This window comes from Amia ocellicauda, chromosome 7 (assembly GCF_036373705.1).
Source record: "Amia ocellicauda isolate fAmiCal2 chromosome 7, fAmiCal2.hap1, whole genome shotgun sequence".
Taxonomy (NCBI): Eukaryota; Metazoa; Chordata; class Actinopteri; order Amiiformes; family Amiidae; genus Amia; species Amia ocellicauda.
Window position 1 is genome coordinate 36,843,901 of NC_089856.1, and position 27,043 is coordinate 36,870,943.

Consider the following 27,043-nt stretch of genomic DNA (forward strand, 5'->3'; position numbering starts at 1 on the left):
TCTAAAAAAAAATCACGTACTGTGTTCTTGTCTGCACTAGCTCCCTCTGCTGGTATGCAGTTTAATACCCAGTTGTATTTTTTATTGAATGATTTTCAGTTTATTTTAAAGAACAGATATCTTATTATTGTTTCAAAACAAAATACATTATTATTATTATTATTATTATTATTATTATTATTATTATTATTATTGTGAAACATTGTTTCTGTATAGTATATATTGTACATATTTTATGTTTCACTACTGGGAGGTCGGGGAACTGGCTTTCCTTTCATAATTTGTATCTGTGCCAGAAGTATCATCAGTCAGTACTGTAAAAGAACATCGGGGACTGTGTATTAACCCCCCTTCACTTTTCACCCAATGAGTCCCAGGTTATTTTTGGACTGGGATGGGTTAAGGCTGTATTATTTGATTCACTGGGAATTATATAAAAATCTTTGACCATGACTAACATGGATAACAAGTATAACATTATTGAAATAATCAGTTAATTCAGGGCTATCAATCTGAAAGATGTCCACACAGAATCACGTATACAGATTTAAATATGTGAAGAAAATACCAGAGTACATCTCTAGAAATTTGCATACAAGAATTTTACACATATATGCATCAAGTTTATTCTTGATTTCTCATGCATACAGTAAGGATTCATACAAGACCAATGTCTCAGTGTCCTTAAGATGGACAGCATCACAGATTTGAACTGTGGTGTGGTTTGCAGCTTACCCCCCCTAACTTAATGTCTTGAAAACTGTGACCAAATCTTCCCAAAATGTCCTTGATGATTTCACGTAACAGCAACCAAGTTGTTATTTTGTTTCTGTGATGACTTGGATAGCAATGTTCACAGTTTGTATATACAGAAACTCTCATGTATTACTTTGTTTCCTTTTTGGAGTGGAGAGGTGTGGGGATTCCAAGAAAGTAAAATGTAATTAATTTCTTTCACTAAAACTGCAGCAGTACAATTACCCTGAGTGTTTGTTCTTCAAAACACTTTTTTTTCTTTTACTTCTGTTGTAACCCTCCACATAAGAGTAATCAAAGGATTATAAATGAGTCCTAAATATGAAGAGTAATTATAGTATAATCAGATAATTGTTTTTTCTCCAAATAGCTCTAAGGTTGTCTGTAATGGTGGTCAGAGAAGAAAAGAAAGAAAGACGGGGCTTGTGAATTTGCAGTGTTTAGTTTAAACAGCAGACATGCAGGTTGGACTGGCTACAAATTTCTTTAGCAAACACTCCTTTCTTCCCTGTGTATTGGCCTGTAATGGCAGACTGATTTAATTTAGGATAATGCCCAGTTACATGTGTTTTATAAATTTCCATTAGGTACAACATTTAAGTGGAATTTGACTTTTCAGCTCGGGACATTATTACACTGAATGCTGAAATCACAGCCTCGTTTGCAAATGAAATGGTTTAAAAAGCACTCCTTCTTGTGGAAAGGTTTAGAGAATGGCATTGTCAGTCATCTTAATCTGTTTAAAGCAAATACAATTGAATACAATTTGGAGATTTTCCATTTATAAGCCTTGCCAAACACTTGCACTGAATTTAACTTTGGAGATTTGTTGTATAATGTTTAATTATATCAAGTATGGATTTAGCAATTCAATAACCATTTCCATATTAGCTGCCTGGTTTATAAAAAAGAAAAGAAAACAAAGTTGGTTTGCATTTTGGCATAAATAATGCAATGTTAAAGCTTGTAGTGTAATGAAATGCTTCGATACATCTTGTTGCTTTCAGGGATTAGGAGCAAAAACAATTTTGAATTGCTATGCTTCAGTCAGTTAGTGGCTATTCCTGCTCCCTTCCACTCTCCAGCTCAAATTAAATAATTAGCTCTATAATAATTATTTGAATGGAATGGATATTACTGATTTGAGAAATGTAAGTATGCTCAAATGAATGCTGTTTAGAATAAACTGATCAGATTGGTCCAAGCACATCAGTTTTTTGAATCAGTCTCATTAGTTTAATAGCCTATTTGTTGAAATTGAAGACCCACTTGCCAGTCCTTGCAAGTCTTCTGCCATTGGCACATTAAAAGGGAGAGAAGGATCTTCAAAAGTCCTGTTATTTTTTCCTCCTGGATGGTCTGGCAGAGGAAAATGTACCTCAGATTCAAAACAAGTCAACAAGTGACGGGACAAACATCCTAAACTGCTTTCTTCAGTCAGCCCCCGGGATACAGGCTTCTCTCTAGTTTCTGTCGCCAAGATGGCTGCAAATCAATCTGCAGACTTTGGCAGTTTGATGACTCCCTCTTGTATTCACTGAACCAACTGGGAATTGGAAACCAATAAAAGACTTCAAATGAGACGTCTTTCTGTAAGAGGAGCTATAAATTTGGTATTCGTTTGCAGGAAGGCACAGGAGGGTTGTGTTGTGTGCAGACTCTCAGCATGACAATTTATTTTCTATTTCCTCTAAGTTAGTTTACACTACTCTACACTTATAATGACCCTGCGGGATGCTTAATATATCAGGTATTCTGCTAGGGAAACTCCTTGTAGGACAATCAGTTCTTGATGGCTTCTACCTTTCTTGTTTTAATATAATCATCGCTATCACCCCTCTCTACTCAGAATGAGCGTCTGTCAATTTCAATCAGACTCTTTTGTTGGATTCAATCAGGGCGGTCTGCAGTACCCCATTGTCTGATTGAAGTGTCCGATACATCTCCTTGGTGTGTAAACACAAGGTCCTGCATTAACTGTCCATTCTACACTTGATGGAATCCAAAACAATAATTTCCTGATCTCTCTTGGAAAAATCTGGACAAATATTCCATTGTAATGCTGTTGAATTCCATGATTTTTTTTATGTTGAGCTACATCCACAAACTCCTGCCTAAAGATTTACTTTAAAATAATAAAACAGACCCATTCTTAAATGTGTTTCTCATGCACATGCAGGTGCCTGGCTGTATGATTAAAATATTCATTCAATTGTGCATGGATACCTCAAGTTCATTTGCTATGTTCTTCAGTTCTATGTTGTAGATCTGGACTACACTGTTTGCTAGAGGGGAACATAAAATCATATGATCACCTGTAGGCCTTTTGTTTGAGAAAAATGTTGCATAGAAAGACATGTTTGTTGTCTGGCAGTAAATACTGTCCAAGACAGAAGCTCTCATTATTCCAGTATTCTTTTTTCACAATCTGTACAGTGCAGCCTTCCTCTGTGTCTTTTTCATCTTGTGTCTTCTCTTCTGTAGGGTGGAACCTGTGTGTTGGGGTGCGGTGTGCTTGGGCCGGCCATCCTTCAGTCATGAGCTCCTGGGGGGTTGACAGTCATGGCTGCTTGCAGTACTCTAGGCACTTCTTATCCGACAACAGTGTTTTTCTGGGTAAGTTCTTGTTTTGATTCACTGTTTGTTTTGGCTGCTGCCTTTTCACTGCTGAAGGCTTGAGATGAGTGTTTTCTCTTGAGTGGTGTAACTACTTGGAAGACGAAGTGTACTTTCTTATTCATTACTGATTAAAGTGCAAAAGGTAAAATAAAAATCACAGGTATGTGCTCCTACATACAGTATTGCCTATACTAAAAACATTTTCAAAAGATATTTGCATAATTTAGCACTAGGGGGCAGTGCTTTACATTGAATGTTGAGATGTGTTTTTTGTGTTCACATTTTGGGGATTATGAAACTGAATTTCTATTTAAAAAAATTGTGATAAGGGTGGTATCAGCAATGATTAATATCAGGCTTTAGGAAAATTAATCCTAGCAGGGAATAATTAAGGCAAATTAGATAGTTTTAGCTAGTACCACAGAATCGCTTAAAGTTCACACATAATTAAATGAATTAATTGTATGTGTTTATTTACAGGTAGTGCACACTGTGGTACATTTATATATATATATGTATGTATATATATATATATATATATATATATATGTATATATATATATGTATATATATATGTATATATATATGTATATATATATATATGTATATATATATAAGCTCCCAAAAATAAAATGACACTTTTATTTTGCATGTTTTGTTTATTATTAGTATTACAAAAATATTAATGTCATGTTATAAGCATATAGGATATTTTCTGTATATTATTATTATTATTATTATTATTATTATTATTATTATTATTATTATTATTATTATTATTATTATGTTATACATTGTTATAAAAGTCTGGCTGGTGACATAGATAAAAATACTTTTGTTGGGGTTGCCCCACCTGGACCTATATTGCTTTGATAAATAACGTTAAAATAAAAGTCAAAATCAATCCTAAATGCTATCCATAAGACAACACCGATACGGACAGGAGAGTTTATCAGTTTTGCAGCAGTAATGATTTTGGTTGGTGTTGCACAGTAGGCTTGGGTAAACTTCAATGTAATTTGCCTTCAGACCTAAAGGGTTTGCAGGCGGCTTATTGGGATTTATCATCCTGTCTTCAGCAAGTGTGAAGAAGCCTAGCTCTGCGAATGGATCTTGTCTTCTACTGTACTTTTTCTTTTTGCCAGCCTATCAGTGCTGAATCTAGACCTTGTGAAGGGCAAAATATTAAAGAAAATCTCTGAAGCTCAAATCTGCTGTGCACCTGCTGAGTGAGCATTCAAAATAACTGGGTTATGTAGGGCAGATCCTATCCCCTGTTCCAAGACACATTCAACACTGACCTGTAAAAACTGTGAAGTCACAATGCCCCGTTGCAGAATTGCTGGAGTCCTTTCAAAACTAATTAGTGCAATCAAGGGAAAATAGTGTTATATTAATAGGTATCCCCAACAGCTTTTGCTCTGTTCCTTCCAGGGAACAAAGTAATAAAATTACTGGTAATGATTGTGATATTTCATCACACATCAGTGGGTTCTGGAATTTTCTTATGGTTCCTCTTGGGGGGAAGAAAGAAAGACAATAATTTGTGGGGTCTTTAAACTTCTCTTCTGCTTGTCTTTCTAAAACTCTTCTGCAGCTGAAGTTGTACACTGTATCTCAAATGCTCAACTAATTTTTTTTAGGTCTGTGAGCGGTACAATGGAAGAGTAGTTTCTGAATTGTGTTCAAAATGACATTTGCTGCAAGAGAAGTGTTAATCTTCGGTATTCTTCAGGCATGTCATAGCCGCACTGCACTTGAGCTTGCGGTGACATGTTGTCTGCTCTGAAAATGATCATAAGAGTCTCACTTATTTGTATGCATACTAAACACCAGTACAGAGACGCAAGACAGATGTGGAGTCATTTGTTACGAGGCTTTGTTTCCTTTACTGTCACTGAAGATTTTATGAGTGTCTAAATTATAGATGGTTGAAAAGAGAACAGCTGATATCAAACCAGCCACAGATGACTCCCTTTTCAGCTTCTTTTAGTTTGATATTTGATGCAAAATGAATTAAATGAATGGAAGGGTAGAACATCTTGAAAATGATTGGACCTTGACAGTTTTGGCAAGCTCCTGTGTACTTGAAATCAGGTGGATGCTTTATTGGCACACAAAGGTTTTTGTAAACATAAACATACCTTTGCATTAAACCAGAATGCATATTGAATCATTCCTGTTCTGTATTGTGTGCTTTTCTTTCTCGTCAAACAATGTATACATTCTTACAGGCATCACCGCAATACTCATAGGACCACATTGTTCTGCTAATATATATTATGTTTTTATGCCAAGCCCAGGCTATTCCTGAAACGTGCGTTGGTAATTCTCTTCAATATTGTCTAAATGAAGAAACCTGAAAGGCAACAAAGCAAAGATAAAAATGAGCATTACCACCTGAACAGGCAAGATTGTGCTGCCTTTGAAGCTTCTGGCTATGCACCATCAATTGTATTTTTTCTTCTGAACTGGCTTATTTCTGATGTATTTAAAGACGAATAGCTGAACAGAATGTTACACACTGTGCTGTACTGACACATTAGACACAGGCCAGAATGCATACAGTCATATTTTGTTTTTATAAAAGCAAGAAGATGCATTTGCCATAACCGGAACGTTTTAAAGCCTAGTAATGTAGTAATGCAGTTAGTACAAAATACTATTTTAAATAATTAAGCAAGTGCAGTAATACAATCAGTACAAAATACAATAAGCGTACATCCTAGTACAATGAGGTAAGAAGGGCAGACATAATACGTCCTAGGTAAGTGCTAACAGTACTTAAGTATACAGGAACATAAGGAAGTAATTCATAGCTCAAATGCAGCAGATTTGGATCTAAGCCTGCATATGCTACTTAAAGTGACATTAAGTGATACAATTGGTTGCTGTTTAAATGGGTGGATCTCTTCTCTTTATAAACTAGAAAGTAATATATATTTTTTATATTCACACAGCCATTCCTGAAGTGAATTCTAGAATAAAACCATTAGCCTCTTTTTCTCCTTCTCAGGCAAGAGAACTGACAATGTCATTATTAAGTATTGACTTCACTGGTGTCTGTTGGATTACTCATTCTAGTTCTTGATGAGGAGGCCATGGAGGGGCTATTAAATATTATTCACATTATTATTATTTAGTCAGACATACTTTGTGTTTGCAGATGACTGACCGTAAATAATGTACACTGGTTAAAGTAGTGTGTGTATACATTGGTGGTTAAAGATCAAGGGCTCTTACAGTAACACAACCCAATAACACTTGCAAAAAATGTTACCTCGGCTGAATTCAGGCCAGTGTTGCTTCTAAATTGAATTTCAGACCATAATCTTTTTTTTTTTTTTTTTTTTTTCTTTCTCATCTCTCACTTCTCTGAGCAACTATGAGAGTATGATGAGAATTTAGTACAGGAGAAGTTCTATCATATGCAGAATCTGAACTCAAAAATTTTGCTGTCAGAGATAACAGCCTGGGGCCTTAGTTTAATCTTTTTTTCTATTATGATTACAGTTTTGCTGAAAAATAAATATAACAGATGTCTTTTTTTTTTTTTTTCTGAAATTGCCAAGAGAGGAGTTAACTGTGAATTTCAATAGCAGGACACACAGAAAAACATTTACAATAACTTTATCTTGAAAATCTTAACCCTTCCTTTGCTAAATCTATAGAATTTTCTGATTTTCAACATGTGAATTTTGTTTATGATGGTGGAGTCTATTTAAGTGTAAATTAAATGTAGGCAACTTTATAGCTAGTTAATTGCATTTATCCTTTAGTATACATGAAAATTACATAATGTGCTAATCAGAGGAGTCAATGAAGCAGAAAATTAAGAATCAAATGTGCAGGTTTTATGTTTTGCTATAATTTGGAGTTAATTACCAAATTCTTACTTGTGTTTAAATTTTTAAATAAATGCTTAATTTATTTCACTATCTGACATAATAAGCTTAATATTTTATTAATGAAATGTAAATAGCATATTTCAAACATTTTGCAGAGAGTCTAGGATAATAATTGCTGGGAATTATATTTTTCATAAGATGGGTATGAGGTGGCTGGTCTCTGATTTGCATCTGAAATCTTTTTTTTTTTTTTTTTTCCAGCATGCTCTGTACTTACTGAATGCATGTTAATTTTAATTGCATATAGTTGCATGCTAAGAGATTAATTAAAAAATAAAGAAACTGAAGTGGTGCATGAAATCGTTGAATGCGATACCAGGAAGAACTTAGGAGCCAAGACCTGATTTTTCTTTTTATGCTCTGTAAAGATGTGAACTGGGTGTTGCTCACAATCGTATTGATGTCCCCCTGCTGACAGCAACGTAAACAACAAAACGCCAACACTGTGACGTGTATTGAGCTCGGCGTTAATCAGCTGCGTGGGATAGAGTCTCTGAGAGGAAAGATAATTCTCTCAAGGGAGGAATATAAATGTCCCATTACTGCGTTCTCTTGAACTTCCCAGGAGTCAATAAGCAATATCAGTGATGAGAAGACTTTTAATTTGCAATGATTTCCAAAATGTGTGATGTCTTTCAGTGGAATGCGCATGCATTATGTACCCAGAATCTAGACGTGACCCTTTTCCTGTGTTTTTTAAAATGTTTTCTCTATTAATAATTCCTTTTCAAGTTCTTAACTGTCTCTTTCATTTTGCTGATCCTTCATATTTCCATATTTGAGAGCATGTGAAGTTATGTTTAATTCACAGACACGCAGCACATAAACAGCATTTATTATACAGATTATTTATTATTTATTATATGTGCTGTTAATGTCTAAATACTAATACAAGACATTGGTAAATCATTTTATTCAAGTCGCCATAGCAGTAATACATTCCATAAAGTGGTGCCTGAGGGGAGGGGTGGGGATCTACTTTATTATTATTTGTATTATGATTATTATTATTCTGCTAATACAGTATTCTTAGTCTGTGTGCATGCAGAGTCCTGACTTCTTGCAGGATCCTATTTCTTCTTCTTGCATTCAGACAATACTGTCTCCTCCCAGAGTTTTTGTGCAACACATACCAAAATTCATATAGTGATTCTACTTGATAATTCTCCTTGATAGATTGTCTCTCTGTCTTACATTTTTAAACCTTCTCTTGCTATAGCTCTGGCTTTATGCAACAGGCTGCATTTTTTTCCCCTGTATGACTGTCCTGTACCTCACTTTTCCTTATTGGGCTTGTATTTGCATATTAAAGGGTTTATGATGCAAAAATTAGTCTTAATTACTCTTGGGGGCTATTCCCACTGTATGATCAGTTTAGCTTCAGAAAGAATACTCTCATCAGTTTGGATCTGTTGTACTGTAGTGTTTACTGAACACAGTGTAGTGTAATGTACTGCAGCATTGTGTAATGCCCAGTGTGGTGTAATATACAGTAGATCAATATAGTACTGTTACATACATGCAACTGCATAATCACTGCTTCTACTTACATAGACACTAGTGCATAGACACTAACATAGCTGCTTTCATTCAACCACTACTTACCTACTTGTCACGTGCTATCACTTATGCATACTACTCCTAACTTATTTCTACTATATATATATATATATATATATATATATATATATATATATATATATATATATATATATACTCACCTAAAGGATTATTAGGAACACCTGTTCAATTTCTCATTAATGCAATTATCTAACCAACCAATCACATGGCAGTTGCTTCAATGCATTTAGGGGTGTGGTCCTGGTCAAGACAATCTCCTGAACTCCAAACCGAATGTCTGAATGGGAAAGAAAGGTGATTTAAGCAATTTTGAGCGTGGCATGGTTGTTGGTGCCAGACGGGCCGGTATGAGTATTTCACAATCTGCTCAGTTACTGGGATTTTCACGCACAACCATTTCTAGGGTTTACAAAGAATGGTGTGAAAAGGGAAAAACATCCAGTATGCGGCAGTCCTGTGGGCGAAAATGCCTTGTTGATGCTAGAGGTCAGAGGAGAATGGGCCGACGGATTCAAGCTGATAGAAGAGCAACTTTGACTGAAATAACCACTCGTTACAACCGAGGTATGCAGCAAAGCATTTGTGAAGCCACAACACGTACAACCTTGAGGCGGATGGGCTACAACAGCAGAAGACCCCACCGGGTACCACTCATCTCCACTACAAATAAGAAAAAGAGGCTACAATTTGCACAAGCTCACCAAAATTGGACAGTTGAAGACTGGAAAAATGTTGCCTGGTCTGATGAGTCTCGATTTCTGTTGAGACATTCAGATGGTAGAGTCAGAATTTGGCGTAAACAGAATGAGAACATGGATCCATCATGCCTTGTTACCACTGTGCAGGCTGGTGGTGGTGGTGTAATGGTGTGGGGGATGTTTTCTTGGCACACTTTAGGCCCCTTAGTGCCAATTGGGCATTGTTTAAATGCCACGGCCTACCTGAGCATTGTTTCTGACCATGTCCATCCCTTTATGACCACCATGTACCCATCCTCTGATGGCTACTTCCAGCAGGATAATGCACCATGTCACAAAGGTCGAATCATTTCAAATTGGTTTCTTGAACATGACAATGAGTTCACTGTACTAAACTGGCCCCCACAGTCACCAGATCTCAACCCAATAGAGCATCTTTGGGATGTGGTGGAACGGGAGCTTCGTGCCCTGGATGTGCATCCCACAAATCTCCATCAACTGCAAGATGCTATCCTATCAATATGGGCCAACATTTCTAAAGAATGCTTTCAGCACCTTGTTGAATCAATGCCACGTAGAATTAAGGCAGTTCTGAAGGCGAAAGGGGGTCAAACACAGTATTAGTATGGTGTTCCTAATAATCCTTTAAGTGAGTGTATGTATATATATATATATATATATATATATATATATATATATATATATATATATATATATATATATATATTCAGTAATTTGCAAAAAGTACTGTCACATGCGACAACGTATCTTAAGCTAGAATTTAAAGTATGTGTTGTTGTTATTATTAGTAATAGTAGTATTCATGGTAGGCTTCCATTGGGTAGAATCATGAAGCCTCTACCTAACAGACACTTTGCATGCAACCTTGGACACAATTCATAAAAGAAGGTGTTCTGACAGTGTATTGCAATTTTATTTATTGCACATGTTTTTAAATTCAATAAACAAATCAAATGTGCAGCACAATGTCAACTCGAAAAAACAGGGCACTTTTGAATGGCAGTACATGGCAGCTAAAGCATGAGAAAGTGTTCGCAGGCTTTATTAGCGAGCTACAGTAATTATTGACTTGGAAAAACCGAAGAGTGGCTGTGTTTAGAAATGAGCTACTTTCCTGCTAATAACCTTGAAGTGTTACTCTTCAGCAACATTTAGCAACTGCCAAAACGCATCATTTGAGAGTTGGATTCTATTAACATATATAGCACCATGCGGTGGATAACGAGCATCCTGTTTTCATTCATTACTGGAGAAATGGTAGGCTAATGGGTTGATATAACCGGCAAGGTGCACAATCACAACCGAATCAATATCATTTGTAATTGTGGGACCCTGATTAAAATGCTGCCCCTAACATCGCTTTACTAAATACTGTGAAATCGGTTTGAGTTTGGTAGATGGCCATAGCTCCACAGATACGAGGTTTGCGACAGTATTTTTAAAGACGCAGTACAAAGCAATGTGTCGGTATTTATGTATTATTCTTGTATAATTGTCTGCAGCGAACATAGTAGAAACATATGCTCTTTTAAAACTACGTGACACAAGAATTGAAACTGCTGAGCATTTGGTTTCCCTTAAATATATGCTAGGCACACCCATGCATTAGAAATGACGTTGTCTTAAAAGGTGCACTTTCTACCAATGCACCCCTCGGGCACTTCCAGTTGAACTGGTGCCATTAATATGGATAAACGCAAAAACTAATTTGCGGAATGGGTCAATTATGAATATTTCCGACTGTATCACTTATGCTTAAGTTCCCCCCTGAGATATATAATCATGTACATTTCAGATCATAACCTATGTCACGTTGATAAAAGCTTTCAATGGCATTGCCTCAATAAAGGAAACCAATGGAGCAATTGTATAGTTTTATTCGTGCTGCTGTTTTACTGATATTTTTATTTCAGCCCTGGGAAGTTAAAGTAAATGTTATTGATCCTACTCTGCGTTTATCATCCTATTATCCAACTATGGAGCACACATTGATCGGGCTAGTAAAAGCGGTCAATAGTTCCCACAGACGCTCAAATCCCACCACCTCCTGTGGATCTCACACACGGACACCCCCACGAAGATGTATGGAAAGCTGTTCAGCTGCTTCCACAGACACCATGCATGCCTGCATTGCCACTGCCTCTCTCTCACTGCTTGCTGTGCCCCATGCCTGCATAGACGGAGCTGCAGACGGCTGGCACTTGACTACACGTTTGGTCTTTTAGGAATGGATTAAACGCTGCTTTTAAACAACACAAATGGACTCGATGGAAACTAAGCTGTATTTCAAATTCCTCGGAGCTGTGCCACCCCTTCTTTAAAAACTTGCAAAGAGAATTGTACCAGGGATTTGTAATTGAAAACGCAAGACGTAGTGAAGTCTCCGCACCAGCCTTCTTCTGCTCTGAATGGGGGGTTTCTTTGGCAGAAGCTATGCATAACAATTCCAGTTTTCATGGCAGATCTTGAAGTTTTTAAAAATCTCAGTCCCGAGAAAGGTGAGTAAAATATGATTTCACCATGAAATACTTAAAGGCTCCGGCAGACTATGTTGTTGCGTTAATCAGCTTTCAAGTTTAACTTTAATAAACCTGTTGTCACCTGGCAATGTGTAGGAACCTGTATTCTTTGTAAGAACATATATGCGCCTGTGTATTTATTATGCACAGCTCAATTCATATTTGAACAAAATCTCACTTTTACAAACTTCATATTGTTATTTGTATTGATTTATTTTAAATATTGAATTGTGCCGTTTATTACGCATGGAAGAAAGTCGGCGTCTTGGTTTTTGAAGCCCCTTAACTACCCCGATGGTTTCCCAGTCTGTGAGAAATAAGAGACGTAAAATAATAAGTCGTGTTTTGTTTTTTTTTGGGAGGGGGGAGGGGATGGGGGAAGACACGGTTTGTCATCATCGTACAGAGTATCTACGCCCCTGTCCATGGTACTGCATTGCAATACATCGTCTGCTCTTGTAGGCGTTTAGAACAGGACTGTTTTGATTTAGTGCCTATATCTCTACTTGTATAATTTTGCTTTGAATTAAAGATGCATTCAATCTCCAAACCTAATTTGTTTGCAAAAGAAGACTCTTTACTGTGCTTAAGGGTTATTACAAGTAGCTTTTTAGTACAACTTTTTCATGTCTGTACTTATGTTTATTGATTAAACATATTAATAAATGATATGTAATAGAAACTACTTTAATAATAATAATAATAATAATAAACAATGAACCTGAAAGCTCTACAATGGTATATATGTAAATGCATACCTTATGAAATCAACACAAAACAATGACGCTTCTGTATATATTTATAGTGCATTGAAAATGACGTGGAGACGCACGTAGGCGCAGTATATCAGATAACTATAGACACAGGAGCTTGGAGACATTTTACTACTTATTATTGTGATTGACAGGTTTCTGTTTCTGCATCAATCGGTTCAGAAAAGAACCTTCCGTTACTGACTTTGTTTAACGCTTGTGTGCATTGAAGACAATAGAGGTTTTGGGTGGTGCAGTTTTTTTTTGTTGTTGTCTCAAGTGTGTCAAGGAAGATCGCAATACTCCGTATTCTCTCTGTTAGCAGTAGATTTGTGATTCCCAAGAGGGAACAAATTGATTATGACACCAGTTGTAAATACAGCGCAGGTGGCTGTTTTGATTTGAATAATTTGATTGTCATACACGTGGACATGTCCCTTTTAAAAGGTCAGATTTTATAGCTATTGCCTTTTTCTGGACTGAAGTAATGTTTTATTTTTCTAAATCACATCATGTGCCTGGGGGTGTGTTTAATGGAATTGTAATTTGTAAACGTTTATTCCCCATCACCATCACCACATACACACACGCACACACACACACACACACACACATACATTTGACTGATGTAAAACTCTCAAGCTAATACACTGTATTCATTACATGTGTGCTAAAGGTTCCCAAAATGAACCATTGATTGCCCTGGAATATCACCTGCATTATCCTAATTGCTTTAATGTGTTGCCACAGAAACCAAGATTTAGGCTTATAAAGAAAAATGCTTGAGGAAAAAATAACAAAAAATAAACTGTCAAAAACTTTTTCTAAAATATTCCTTCCTGCAGTGAAAGTAGAATGGTGGTTTCTTGACAAGTGCAGAACATTCAAACTTGTGAAGATGATTAAATTCTGTAGGAGAAAAACTCAGTGGACCACAATGATCAAAAGAAAAGAATACCATGCACCTAGCAGCATTCAGCAACTTACTTCTACATCTGTCAGCACAGGAAGATAATGTAATGGAACCCTCTTGGTAAAACTGCCTGTTAGGCATTCCCATGTTAGGAATCTGTAGATAATATCCGAATTAGAGTACATTACACTACAATACAATGTATATTGTATACTAATGAGCAGTGATTAAAAGTTAGTTAATGTTGGTAGTCTTTCCTGGTCTCAAAATGAGCAATTTCAAAACAAAATGATCTTTGGTGCTACACCTGTAAAACATATTGTTTTTTGAGATGTGTCCACAAATGTGCGTGGGTGCTAAACAGAGATTTATACATGATTTAATTGATACCCAATTTACTTCAAACACCTGTTTACTGAGAGCTGTTAAGCTGTGAGTGGAGTTAATGCTTTGCGGTGTTGCCCTTTGCCTCCTGCAAGGCTGCAATGCAATTACACAGGGTGGGAATGAACTCTGTAATGCTGCCCATTCCAGACATGGCTCTAATCATGGGGAAGTGGAAGTGTGGAATTCAACATGAAATCAAAAACATCATCAATCAGTATAAATTGAATGTTCATTTTCATCAGTCTTTATTTCTGTGCCTCTCTATATCTATCCATCCAAAGTATCTGTTGGATATACTGCTCCTTCAAACTGAAGGCTTTTTTCCATATATTTTCATAAATATCCCTAACCCCCGATTTAACACATCTTCACCAATTCCTTGGGTAGTGTTAGTGATGGCACCAGGCCTTTGGTAGGCTGGACCTCTCAGTAAATCCATTCTGTCACAGCATGAAATAAATTCTGCATCTTTCCTATAGGCAATTCCATATGTGTTGTAGGTGATGCCCATGACAAGTTTCCTTCTCTTTGCAACAAACAGAATCACAGCAGCATCCTTAGACACCTTCAATTGGAACATTGTCTAACTTTAGACATTAGGCAAGTGGCAGGAATTTATTGTCATCTTAATTTTAAATCAGCAAGTGTGGTGTTGCATGGGAAAGCAATTGACTTTTTACCATCACTGATTCCAGTCAAAAACAGATAACTGAACTGTATTCCTTCTACGTCTGGATTAATCATACAGTGGAAGATTGTAACTCCTGAAATATGTAAAAATAAATTACCAAATATATGACACATGAAAATAATCAAATACATCTAGTTCTGCAAACCTATAAATTAAAGGTTCATGTTATTTCAGTTATGAAATTACATGAACCTTTGATAAGGTTCCACACCAAAGACTGATCCTCAAATTGGAAGCTGTAGGCATTCAGGGTAATGTAAGTAGATGGATTATGAACTGGTTGATGTATAGGAAACGGAGGGTGTCGATTAGAGGAGTTGCTTCTAACTGGAGTGAGGTTGTTAGTGGAGTTCCACAGGGATCAGTACTAGGGCCTTTGATTTTTCTAATCTATATTAATGATCTAGACTCTGGGATAGTTAGCAAACTGGTCAAATTTGCAGATGATACTAAAATAGGTGGTTCAGCAGATACAATCTTGGCAGTACAGGCTATTCAAAGGGACTTAGATAATATTCAATTGTGGGCCGACACCTGGTAGATGAAATTCAATGTGGACAAGTGCCAGATAATACATGCAGGTAACAAAAATGTCCACTATAATTACACTATGGGAGGAATAGAACTAGATGAAGTAACGCATGAGAAAGACCTAGGAGTCCATGTGGACTCCTCACTTTCTCCATCCAAACAATGTGGGGAAGCAATATAAAAAGGCACACAGAATGCTAGGGTATATTGTCAAAAGTGTAGAATTTAAAACAAGGGCAGTAATGTTAAGATTGTACAATGTGCTAGTTAGACCTCATCTGGATACTGTGTACAGTTCTGGGCTCCACACTTCAAGAAAGATATCGCTGCTCTAGAGGCAGTTCAGAGGAGAGCAACCAGACTTATTCCAGGTCTGAAGGGAATGTCCTACTGAGAGACTGAGGAACTGAACCTTTTCACCCTGGAACAGAGGAGACTACGTGGGGACTTGATCCAAGTCTTCAAAAAAATGAAGGGCATTGACCACATCAAACCAGAGGAGCTTTTCCAGATCAGCAGGGACACATGCACCTGGGGACACAAATGGAAATTGGGCTTCAAGGCATTCAAAACGGAAAACAGGAGACACTTCTTTACACAGAGAGTTGTCACAATCTGGAACAAACTCCCCAGCAATGTGGTTGAAGCTGAAAATTTGGGAACATTTAAATATAGACTGGATAGGATCCTTGGATCACTCTGTTATGAATGGACACCAAACGAGCACGATGGGTCGGATGACCTCCTCTTGTTTGTAAACTTTCTTATGTTCTTATGTTCTTAAACAATTTATTTAAAAAAATCCCCAAATCAGCAGGTACTTTTATCACTGCTAAATTACAAAGGGACAGTGCATGTTCTAGTCAAATCATATGCGCTTATTTAATCTGAAATCTATTTTATTTTGTTTCCAGAGGCCAAAGAATACATTTAAAGTGCAACATCATTAATCTACATTAGGTAGTGGAACACTTCAGAAGTGAGTTTCTCTGTGCCTGGAGGTTCACTGAGCACATGCAGTCTGAGTACGGGGGCTGTTCTCAAAGACTAAAGTACAGCAGGGTTCCATAGCAGTTCCTCATTGTCATAATGATGTTTTTCTTGAGTGATTAATTTATTTCCCTCAGTGCCAGACTTTTAACTAAAGAATCTAGTCACATCAAGAACCGGAAATGCAAACAATCCCAGAAATTTGAAGTGTACCCTGTCTTTCTCATTTCTTCTCGTTATTTGATTGACACTGTTAAGCATTTGATTATATAGCACCCTTTTCAGCTGCTGGGAACTGTGTGTTTGTAGTTGTCATGTTCCTTATTTTAAGCCATGCTTCTTTCATCTGGATGTAGGCAGGGCTTCTGTGGTTCCTGTTTGCTGGTCTCACTAATTGTTCTAAAAAAAGAAATAAATTACTGAACAGCAATTTAAAATATATTTTTTTAAGCTTTAACAGGATAGCAAAAACTAATGAATTAAGCAAAAATGCTTATGGTAATTGTTCAAGAGCTAAAGCCCACAGATTCAACGAAGCATAGCTAGATTTCAAAAATCAGGACATTTTTTTGTGGTAACTGAAGCATTCCTTGTTACAACTAAGCTATTTGGAGCTGGTTTCTTTCTTTGTGCGTGTATTTGTTGGTAAACATATAATACAAATCAATAACAAATGCTGAGAACTAAATAAAAAAAAGACTCACATGCAAGATGTATTGCCCCATTAGCAGACTTTTACCCGTTAATTCCAAGATTGATGCTGCTTATTTATTTAACCAGGGTCAGAAAATCAGTCAGCAAAGCAAGGATCAAGTAATCTGACTTCAGTTTCATAACCGGCTGATTTGTTTTCTTCATGTGTCATCAGTTCCAGAGCTGTAGTGTAGAAAACCAATTGTCTACAGCAAACATAGTTGTCTGTTGATGTTGTGAGCAGCTATTTTCCAATTTTTCCAGCTGTTTTGAAAACTGCAAGTTAAATGATTTATTTTAAAGAAAATAAATGGGAGGCAGAGACAGACATTTTCATAAAGTTTTCATGGGCATGAGCATTAGTTTTGTATGTGGATTTTGAAACTCTCAGAAGCTTTTATGAATTGTGGAAAACCTAGTGAATGGCTTAACCCTTCGGAAGGTCGGAAATTGAAAATGCGTGAGTTAGTCTTCTCTTCATTGTTGGCTCTATATGGCACTGACACATTCACTTGCTCAAGGCAAGCACTTCGTGTCACGTTATAGCAAGTTTTCCCTCTTCAGAAAAAAAAAAGTATTTCAGCTTTCAGAAGTCCTTGAAGTCCTGTTTTATTTTTAATCACATGCAAGCAGCCGTTTCAATGTAATCCGACAATGCTCTTTTTTTTAAGCTGATGATGCACCTCAACAACAGAAGAAAAATAAAATGAATAAAAGGGGCATGTCTACAGCAGTGCATTCAGACCTGTGTATAGAGACTTGTGGTTATTGCTGCAAGATTAAATGATGTACCAGCATAAGGCAGCAGTACAACGCCACTAGGAAAATCACTCCTCGGAGAGCTTCAGATTAGATGCTCTGCTTTATTCAGAAATGGGACGTGGGTGTTTCAGGCAGATTCTACTTTATCTCGAGGCTGAAAAATGGAAGTTTTCAAATCTTATCTCGACCCGTCTTCAGCTACTGTAGCTTCTCTTTTGGCGTGCAAGATTTACCACGTGGGAGGGAGTGTAGCAGTTCCACAGAAGTGCAGGCTGGCACCGATAGGTTGGTACTCTTTTCATATAAAGTGTGAAGACTGACAGACAAGCTGTCATATGGAACATGAGCAGAACCCTGTTTTTAGTTTTGTTTTGTTTTTTTTGGCTTGATCATATTCTCTTTTGGGCAAAGTTTTTATTTTCATTGATTTGTTGTTGTTGTTGGTTAGAACATTCTCAGTGATGTTTCAGAATGGTTTTTTGCAAAGGATTAGATTCAAAGGGTAGATTCTGAGTAGCTAAAAGCATTGTTTTTGGAAGTATAAATATACTGTATGGGGCATTTCTTTTTTGTGTAAAAGCATTTGTCTTTTATCAGGTGTTCAAGAGTTTACTTGAGTTTACTTAAGTGGTGAAGATTCCACTAATGGTTCTGTGGTATGTTTGTCTTCGTTTTTCACTGTGGATATACATCGTAATGATTTTTCCATATATGATACTGAAACGTTTTGAAATACCTCAACATGGGAACGATCTCTTTAATTGACACAGTTGTCATAGCCTTGTCTAGGTGCCATGAATACAGAATACTATGAGTTTGGTTTAACTTATTTAAACTAAATTATAAGAGGCTGAAACTAAAATATACACATAGAAAGAACACTAGGCTACTTATTTGTATCATGCTTTTATTCCAAGCCATTGAACTATATTGTAGGTTTTCAGCAAAACAAATAATTTTATGATAGCAGCATTGTCAGTGGAAAATAACTGGTAAGATTTATCATATAAATAACATAGACAACCCTCATGTGTGTTACATTTTAAGAAAATAATAATAATGAATCCCAGGTGCTGCTGCATAATGTATTACCTGATTGAGTAATTGTGTTTTGGCGCTTTACAGTTAGAGTATCATAGAACGGTGCTTTATTACCTAATTATATCCCGTTTGATTTCTCTGTTTCAAAGTACTTAAAGACTTTGATGTTCACTTTTCTGGCTTCAAAGTTATACAACATATTTAATATTCCTGGCCTGAAATTAAGGCAATTTGATGCCACAAGGAAAGCGTTAAATAGATTGATTCTGTGCACTTCAGTGTGTCAGTGACAGTTGTGACTAGGGATATACTGGGAGATGGACAAGTATTGTACAATTAAGAACATTTTCTATTAATTAATTGGCAAATATTTTTTCTCCTTGTAAAATAAATGATGTGGTAAGGTTCCAGTCTCACTTGTGATGATTGTATTGAAGGTATTTGTTAATAAAGACTTTTTAAAAGAACTGTCTCGTACCTAATTTTATAAAGGCATTAATCAAGCGTGACTGTTTACTCCCAGCTGCTAATTGGGTTTAAATGAGGTAGAGAGATTCAGTAATTCCTGCCATCCTGGGAGGTACATCACTGTGCTAATGCTATCAGTTTTCATCCAGCTGCTATAGTGTCTGCATTTTGAAAGCAAAATCTTGATGGCTGCAATAAACAAGATTACAAAGAGTGAGTGTATATGTATGTATATATATAATATATACATGCTTTGTAATCTTGCGTGTGTATGTATGTATTTATGTATGTGTGTGTATATGTATATATTTATATATTATATAATCTGTGAAAGAACAGACAAGCTTTTCTGCTTAATTATTCAGACCTTATGCTTTACATTCAGTTTTACAACATCTCCAAGCCACAGAAAAAAATACCTTTTCTGTATCTTTTAAATGCATACAATATTGTATTTAGTTAATTGCAGTGCATAAGAAAGATCTCTTTAAATATTTTAAATAAAGATTGCTTAAAGTATCTTTTATGCTCTTTCATGATACAATACATGCATTTTTCTTTAAGCATATGCATCATTGAATGATGTGATTAGGCTGCCTAAAGAGAAATCCCAGCACTTGTCCTTCAGAGAAACTGCTTCAGCTAGTGTTACATGACCATCACTCCATCCCTTGTCTGAAGAAAGTAGTTTTCTGTTTGTAGAGACTGAGTGTATATGATTTTAATTTGTTTGTTTTATTACACATTTATAACTTGCTAATTTAGCACCTACCATTAGTAAGATAGGGACACACATTTATTCAATACGTAATTTGATCTCCTCCCCCATTCCCCCATGTCATAGCCAGCCTTCTCGTCAATGCATGTATCCGTTTATAATTGGATTGTGGATTTCCGCTGAATCTGTGGAGTTATGATAGCAAAACCAGGCTGAAATACAATCACTATTAGGCCTTTAGGAAAGTCTCTAAGACATAACAATAGAGACTAAATTACTTATCCTCCATTTATACTGCGATATAAAAATAAACTGTATTCAGTATTTGCAAATTACAAAGAACAAACAAACTGAAACAAAACACAATGTTTCTCTCTGACAGTGATATAAAGATGTTAACATAAGGTTCTGCCGAGTGATTGAACTATATACACTCACCTAAAGGATTATTAGGAACACCTGTTCAATTTCTCATTAATGCAATTATCTAACCAACCAATCACATGGCAGTTGCTTCAATGCATTTAGGGGTGTGGTCCTGGTCAAGACAATCTCCTGAACTCCAAACTGAATGTCTGAATGGGAAAGAAAGGTGATTTAAGCAATTTTGAGCGTGGCATGGTTGTTGGTGCCAGACGGGCCGGTCTGAGTATTTCACAATCTGCTCAGTTACTGGGATTTTCACGCACAATCATTTCTAGGGTTTACAAAGAATGGTGTGAAAAGGGAAAAACATCCAGTATGCGGCAGTCCTGTGGGCGAAAATGCCTTGTTGATGCTAGAGGTCAGAGGAGAATGGGCCGACTGATTCAAGCTGATAGAAGAGCAACTTTGACTGAAATAACCACTCGTTACAACTGAGGTATGCAGCAAAGCATTTGTGAAGCCACAACACGTACAACCTTGAGGCGGATGGGCTACAACAGCAGAAGACCCCACCGGGTACCACTCATCTCCACTACAAATAGGAAAAAGAGGCTACAATTTGCACAAGCTCACCAAAATTGGACAGTTGAAGACTGGAAAAATGTTGCCTGGTCTGATGAGTCTCGATTTCTGTTGAGACATTCAGATGGTAGAGTCAGAATTTGGCGTAAACAGAATGAGAACATGGATCCATCATGCCTTGTTACCACTGTGCAGGCTGGTGGTGGTGGTGTAATGGTGTGGGGGATGTTTTCTTGGCACACTTTAGGCCCCTTAGTGCCAATTGGGCATCGTTTAAATGCCACGGCCTACCTGAGCATTGTTTCTGACCATGTCCATCCCTTTATGACCACCATGTACCCATCCTCTGATGGCTACTTCCAGCAGGATAATGCACCATGTCACAAAGGTCGAATCATTTCAAATTGGTTTCTTGAACATGACAATGAGTTCACTGTACTAAACTGGCCCCCACAGTCACCAGATCTCAACCCAATAGAGCATCTTTGGGATGTGGTGGAACGGGAGCTTCGTGCCCTGGATGTGCATCCCACAAATCTCCATCAACTGCAAGATGCTATCCTATCAATATGGGCCAACATTTCTAAAGAATGCTTTCAGCACCTTGTTGAATCAATGCCATGTAGAATTAAGGCAGTTCTGAAGGCGAAAGGGGGTCAAACACAGTATTAGTATGGTGTTCCTAATAATCCTTTAGGTGAGTGTATATATTGGGTATATACATATTATATACCGAATACTTCCACTTATCTACACCATACTCTAGAAGGGACAAAATATATATATATATATACATAAAAAAAATGCATAACTGAAATATCATAAATGGATAAGTCTCCTCCCCCTGAGTTAACACTTGGTGGAAGTCATGGCACAAATTTCTGACTGGGTCACTCAAGAACATTTATCTTTTGTTCCTTGGCCATTCCAGTGTAGCTTTGGCCTTGTCTTTCGGGTCATTGTTATTTTGAAAGGTGATCTTAGGTCCCAGTTTCAGTTTTCTTGTGGAGGCCAGCAGATTTTCTATACGTGGTTCTATAAATTTTGCTTCCTATTCTGTCCTATAAGTGTCCCCGGCCCTGATGCTGCCAACACCATGCTTCACAGCAGGGATGGTGTTCTCTGGGTGATGCTCTGTGTGGGTTTACACCAAACATAATGCTTTAAGCCAAAAATTTCATTTAGTCAGACCACAAAATGTTTTGAAACATGGCAACAGAATTATTTTTTTCCCATACTTTAAATGGGATTCATTGTAGATTTTCTTGAGTACCATACAGGCCAGATTTGTGGAGTGCTTTGGATATTGTTGTCACATGGACACTTTAACCAGTCTCGGCCATTGAAGTCTCCTTCTTCTTCCTCGGTCATCCAGTTTGCAGGGACAGCCTGATTTAGGCAGGGTCTTGGTGGTGCCATACACCTTTCTCTTCTTAATAATCATCTTGACTGTGCTCCAAGGGATATTAAAGACCTTTACTATTATTTATACCCATTCCCTGATCTGTGCATTAGTTTGAAAGCTGGTTGAGTCTTGGAAATGCACTACCCAGCAAAGGGAACCTACAGGAACTGCTGAATTTAACATTTTAACCCATTGCCATTTGACATTTTTCACTTTTTCATAAACATATAGATAATACTGAAACATCCAATCTGCTTAAAGTCACATCTGACATTAATTTTAAGTTATCCGTATATTTCACCCTCAGGGTACGGTTCAAAGGTTTTGTCACTATCACTGACAGTATTACATATGAAATGTAAATTTCTTGGGATATTAAAAACCAGAGTTCTAGCCTGCTTCTACAAGTGTTGTGCCAGGAAACTTATAAAAGTAGTCAGGCATCCTGTATACATTGCATCAATCCACCACAGCATGCTAAAGTGGTATTTTGGCAGAAATCACAGAGACACATTATTTTCAGTAGGAAGAGGCTGTGGAGACTTGCTGTTGTTGTTTACCTGCAAGGGCATTTTAAGGTCAATGTGCCCATTTTATACACACATCTGTGCAATTAAAATAATATTGTATGTAATCAAATTCAAGCACTGTTCCCTCCAGAGCAATGCAATGAAATCAGTGACCTGGGCTGATCTTTTAATTGGTAGTGATGCACAGTACAGTCATTCTGTGTCTCAGTCATGTAAATCATCCTTGTGTGTGTTTTTATTGATTTTTTTTTTTTTTTTTTCCCTTCCCCAGTTGAAAGATGCATGAGTGTTATGCAGTCTGGGACCCAAATGATCAAGCTGAAGAATGGATCAAAGGGGCTGGTCCGCCTTTTCTACTTGGATGAGCATCGATCCTGCCTCAGGTGGAGGCCCTCACGGAAAAGCGAGAAGGCAAAAAGTATGAGCATTTATCCCTTTCCTTAGCTTCTGTGTTCATTAAGGTTAATCCCAATCTTTCTCTTTATTTACCCCAAACAGGTTCCTAGAGGTAATGTTTCTTGTTGTGCAACTGACCTGGCAGGGATGGCTGAATACATGTTTTCAAAAGCATGAAAGTCACATTATCCCCTGACCTATTTCATATTTAGTGTGTTTGAAATACCAGATATGTATTTTGTTATTATTGTGGTTGATGTTGATAAATCTAAAGCTAAACTCTGTAACACCTTTTCATTGGAATCGTTGGAAAAGAGCATCTGAAGTTATATTGTGTTTTAGTCTGAAAATTAGGCTGCTGGTCCTAATGTGCGTATGAACTAGGTACAATTTGAATTTGAGCTTTTAAGTGAAAAGCCCTTGAAGAATGTTTTGGAACATCATATTAATATTAATATCTTTGCAGACATCATTACCCAAGGCGACTTACATTTTTCACAATAGTGTTTAATAATACCAGGGTGTACCAGTGTTTCCCACAGAAAATCTGTTTCTGATTTGTTAACCATTGATGAAGTGGTTATATTAAATGGATGGATGGATGATGACAAAAATAAACATAAAACCTTTTCAGCGTTGTTTCAAGTAGGAGGGGCCTGAGCTTCCCTCATGACATTTCCTCAAAGTAAAAAACTAACAAATAAAAAATCCCCAGAACAAAAGAAAGTTTAATTATCTGTTGACGGTCACAGTCACACTCACACTCAGCTGCAGTTTAAACGTAATAAACCCCTTTCAGCACTTCTGTCTGGAGGCTGCACATTTTAATGAGGTAACTCTTGAAAAACATCAGTGGGTTTCCTTTTGAGGGATCCTTGGATGCAAAGTTGCAGGATTTCCCTTGTTGGGGCACTTTTTTTTAGTTCAAAATGAAGAATACATAACCTCTGGCTTCCTTCCATCAACAAATGGCACCGCATGCAAGAGAGGTGTATAGAAACGCTTCTGTTTATTGATTTATTCGCTCACTTATGATCTGAGAAGCAACTTTGTTAGCTAAATAAGCATTTGTTTAGTTTAAAAGGAAGTCCTGAGAAATATTCTGTTCCTTTCCGATTTTTCAGAAGGTCAAGGTAGTTACAACAAAACTGCCGTAAAAAAACATGTACACAATTCAACTTGTCAAATCAAAACTCCATAGCACGTCCAACTGTTTCTCTGTTTGATTTTTCTATTCTCTCTCATTTTGTCTCTCTCTCTCCCCTATTGCACCATGCAATCCCCTTGCTGCAGTTACCATTGATTCCCTGTATAAGGTCACAGAAGGCAGGCAGTCAGAAATCTTCCATCGCCACGCTGATGGGAACTTTAACCCCAGCTGCTGCTTCACCATCTACCATGGCAATCACATGGAGTCTCTGGATTTGGTGACCTCGAACCCAGAGGAGGCCAGGACATGGATCACTGGACTCAAGTACTTGATGGCTGGAATCAGTGATGAGGATTCCCTTGCTAAAAGACAAAGAACCCATGATCAATATCCTTTCCTACTTTATCTATCTATCCATTGCTGCCATCCATCCAACCATCCATCCATTTATGCATTGTGTTTATTTTTGTGTATTGTGTTTTATATAGTTTTAATACGACAGTCATAAATGGTAGGTTAGTTCTGTAGGCACTCTGATCCCTGGCCATGTTGCATCAGAGTTACTAAGTAGAACTGAAGTGCAATGTGGCCAGCTGGAATACATAATTCACCAGAGCAACGCTTCATGAATCCTGCATTGTTTCTGCACTGTCCTTCAAATACACTTCTTATATTACAAAACTATGCATTACTAAAGAGAATGGCACTTTTCTGTTAGATGGTCAGGATCTTCATAGCTATGTTACTAAGTGCACACAGAGATGCATCAGAGAGCGGAGACATGATTCAGTACAAACCAAATCACAGTGTTCAATTCCTTCCCTGGCCCTGACCCATCCTCAGATGGAGTTGTTCATAATGATTTCACCTTTCCTTAATGCACTCTCACATGGATGAAACAAACCTTTGAGGAAGCTGACAAGAATGGAGATGGTCTGCTGAACATTGAAGAGATCTACCAGCTGTTACATAAGATGAATGTGAATCTGCCTCGCAGAAAAGTCAGGCAGATGTTTCAGGTCAGTCTATTTACTGGTGACAATGACTATGTATTTTAACATATTATAGAGTTTTTTTTTTTTTTAATTAATCCTAATTGTGTTAAACTGTAATCCTGAAGACTGAATAAGTAGTTCATACTACTGATGCTTAATACATTCCACAGAGTCACTGTCAGTCACTCCCCCTATAAATTAATGAACTAAGTGATCATATATTTTTTACAATGCAAGTAAAATGTCTCATCACACTTAACATATTAAATGTAAAGTGATTTTTAACCCTTGTCAAATGATAAAGTCATGATTCTGTTTTTAAAAATAAAAGGGAAAAATACCCTTGATATATCACCAGTGCAGAGAGTTTTGGAGATTAAAAACACTAAGAAATAAGTGTCTAGCTCACGATGTATCATATAATATATCAATATTATTTTCAGCTGTATTAAGGTTTAACGCTAGTAACGGTGTCTCTCTGTTTGCTGCATGTCTTGTGGGGCTGAAGGAGGCGGACACAGACGAACAACAGGGAACCCTGACCTACGAGGAGTTCAGCGTGTTCTACAAGATGATGTCTCTCCGACGGGACCTGTTTCTGTTGCTCATGTGTTTTAGTGACAAGAAGGATCACCTCACTGTGGAGGAGCTTGCGCACTTCCTCAGAACTGAGCAGAAGGTAAGGACAGCAGCTGCTGGTCCGCGATCAAAGTCACACATACAGGCCTGCCGCAGTAAAATTAGCAGCCTGCATACAGAGATAATGCAACTGCTGAGTAAAAAGACCAGAGCAGAGACCGAATGTGTCCTTATCTAGTTACTTGGCCGTGGGCTTCCTGCAGAGTGTTATGCATTCAGCTGATGTATCTCTTTCTCTCTCTCTCTCTCTCTCTCTCTCTCTCTCTCTATATATATATATATATATATATATATATATATATATATATATATATATATATAATTTAACTACAGTGGGGGGAAAGGGACAATGCCACATTTTATGAAGATGTCAATCTGTATATAGCAAGACTCAGTATTGGAGTGAAATAAAGTTGAGCTACACTTCATTAGTGTTGAAAGAATTATGTTTTCAGTGGTAATATTTTAAGTGTATTTCCTTAATTGATTACTTTAAACAAGCGAGAAAAAGATCCCTACAAGGCTGAACTTGTGATGTTTTCCTGTCATGTATTTTAGATGATAATGACCTTAATGCATTGATCAAATATGTTCGCCTGGGGATATTCCTTTTGTTATGTTTTTTTCCATTACTGTTTTTGTCTGATGCATGTGTTCCACCCCTCTCGGCTAACACTTTTGCACGCTAACATCGAAAATATCCTTCAGAGCTGGGAAAGTTTCCTGAACAAGTGGAAATGTACCACTGGAAAAACGAATGGGTTGTGGGCGTTAGGAGTTTCTGGTTTTATTTGTATCGGTAGATATGTGCATTGAGAGAATCTTAATTATGACAGTTAATCTGTTTGTGTTTCAAGCACACCTGAGAATGAATATCAAAAGTAGGACAGACACTATTGTCCAAGAGCTTGCTGTTTGAAATCTAGGCTGTG

General features: G+C 37.1%; 1 protein-coding gene across 6 annotated transcripts in view; it reads left to right on the forward strand.

Moving 5' to 3' along the window:
- The window catches only part of plch1 (phospholipase C, eta 1), a 57,927-nt gene that overhangs the window by 4,614 nt on the left and 26,270 nt on the right, over positions 1-27,043 (forward strand). For 5 of the 6 annotated variants that reach the window (XM_066709462.1, XM_066709468.1, XM_066709465.1 and 2 more), the window contains exons 2-6: positions 3,241-3,372; positions 23,203-23,349; positions 24,621-24,864; positions 25,367-25,496; positions 25,981-26,151. In XM_066709462.1, coding sequence (XP_066565559.1) covers positions 3,294-3,372; positions 23,203-23,349; positions 24,621-24,864; positions 25,367-25,496; positions 25,981-26,151 — 771 coding nt within the window. In that variant the 5' untranslated portion in view covers positions 3,241-3,293. Of the gene's footprint in view, positions 1-3,240; positions 3,373-11,756; positions 12,082-23,202; positions 23,350-24,620; positions 24,865-25,366; positions 25,497-25,980; positions 26,152-27,043 lie in introns of those variants that run through there. The other variant, XM_066709464.1, reaches the window with a different exon arrangement.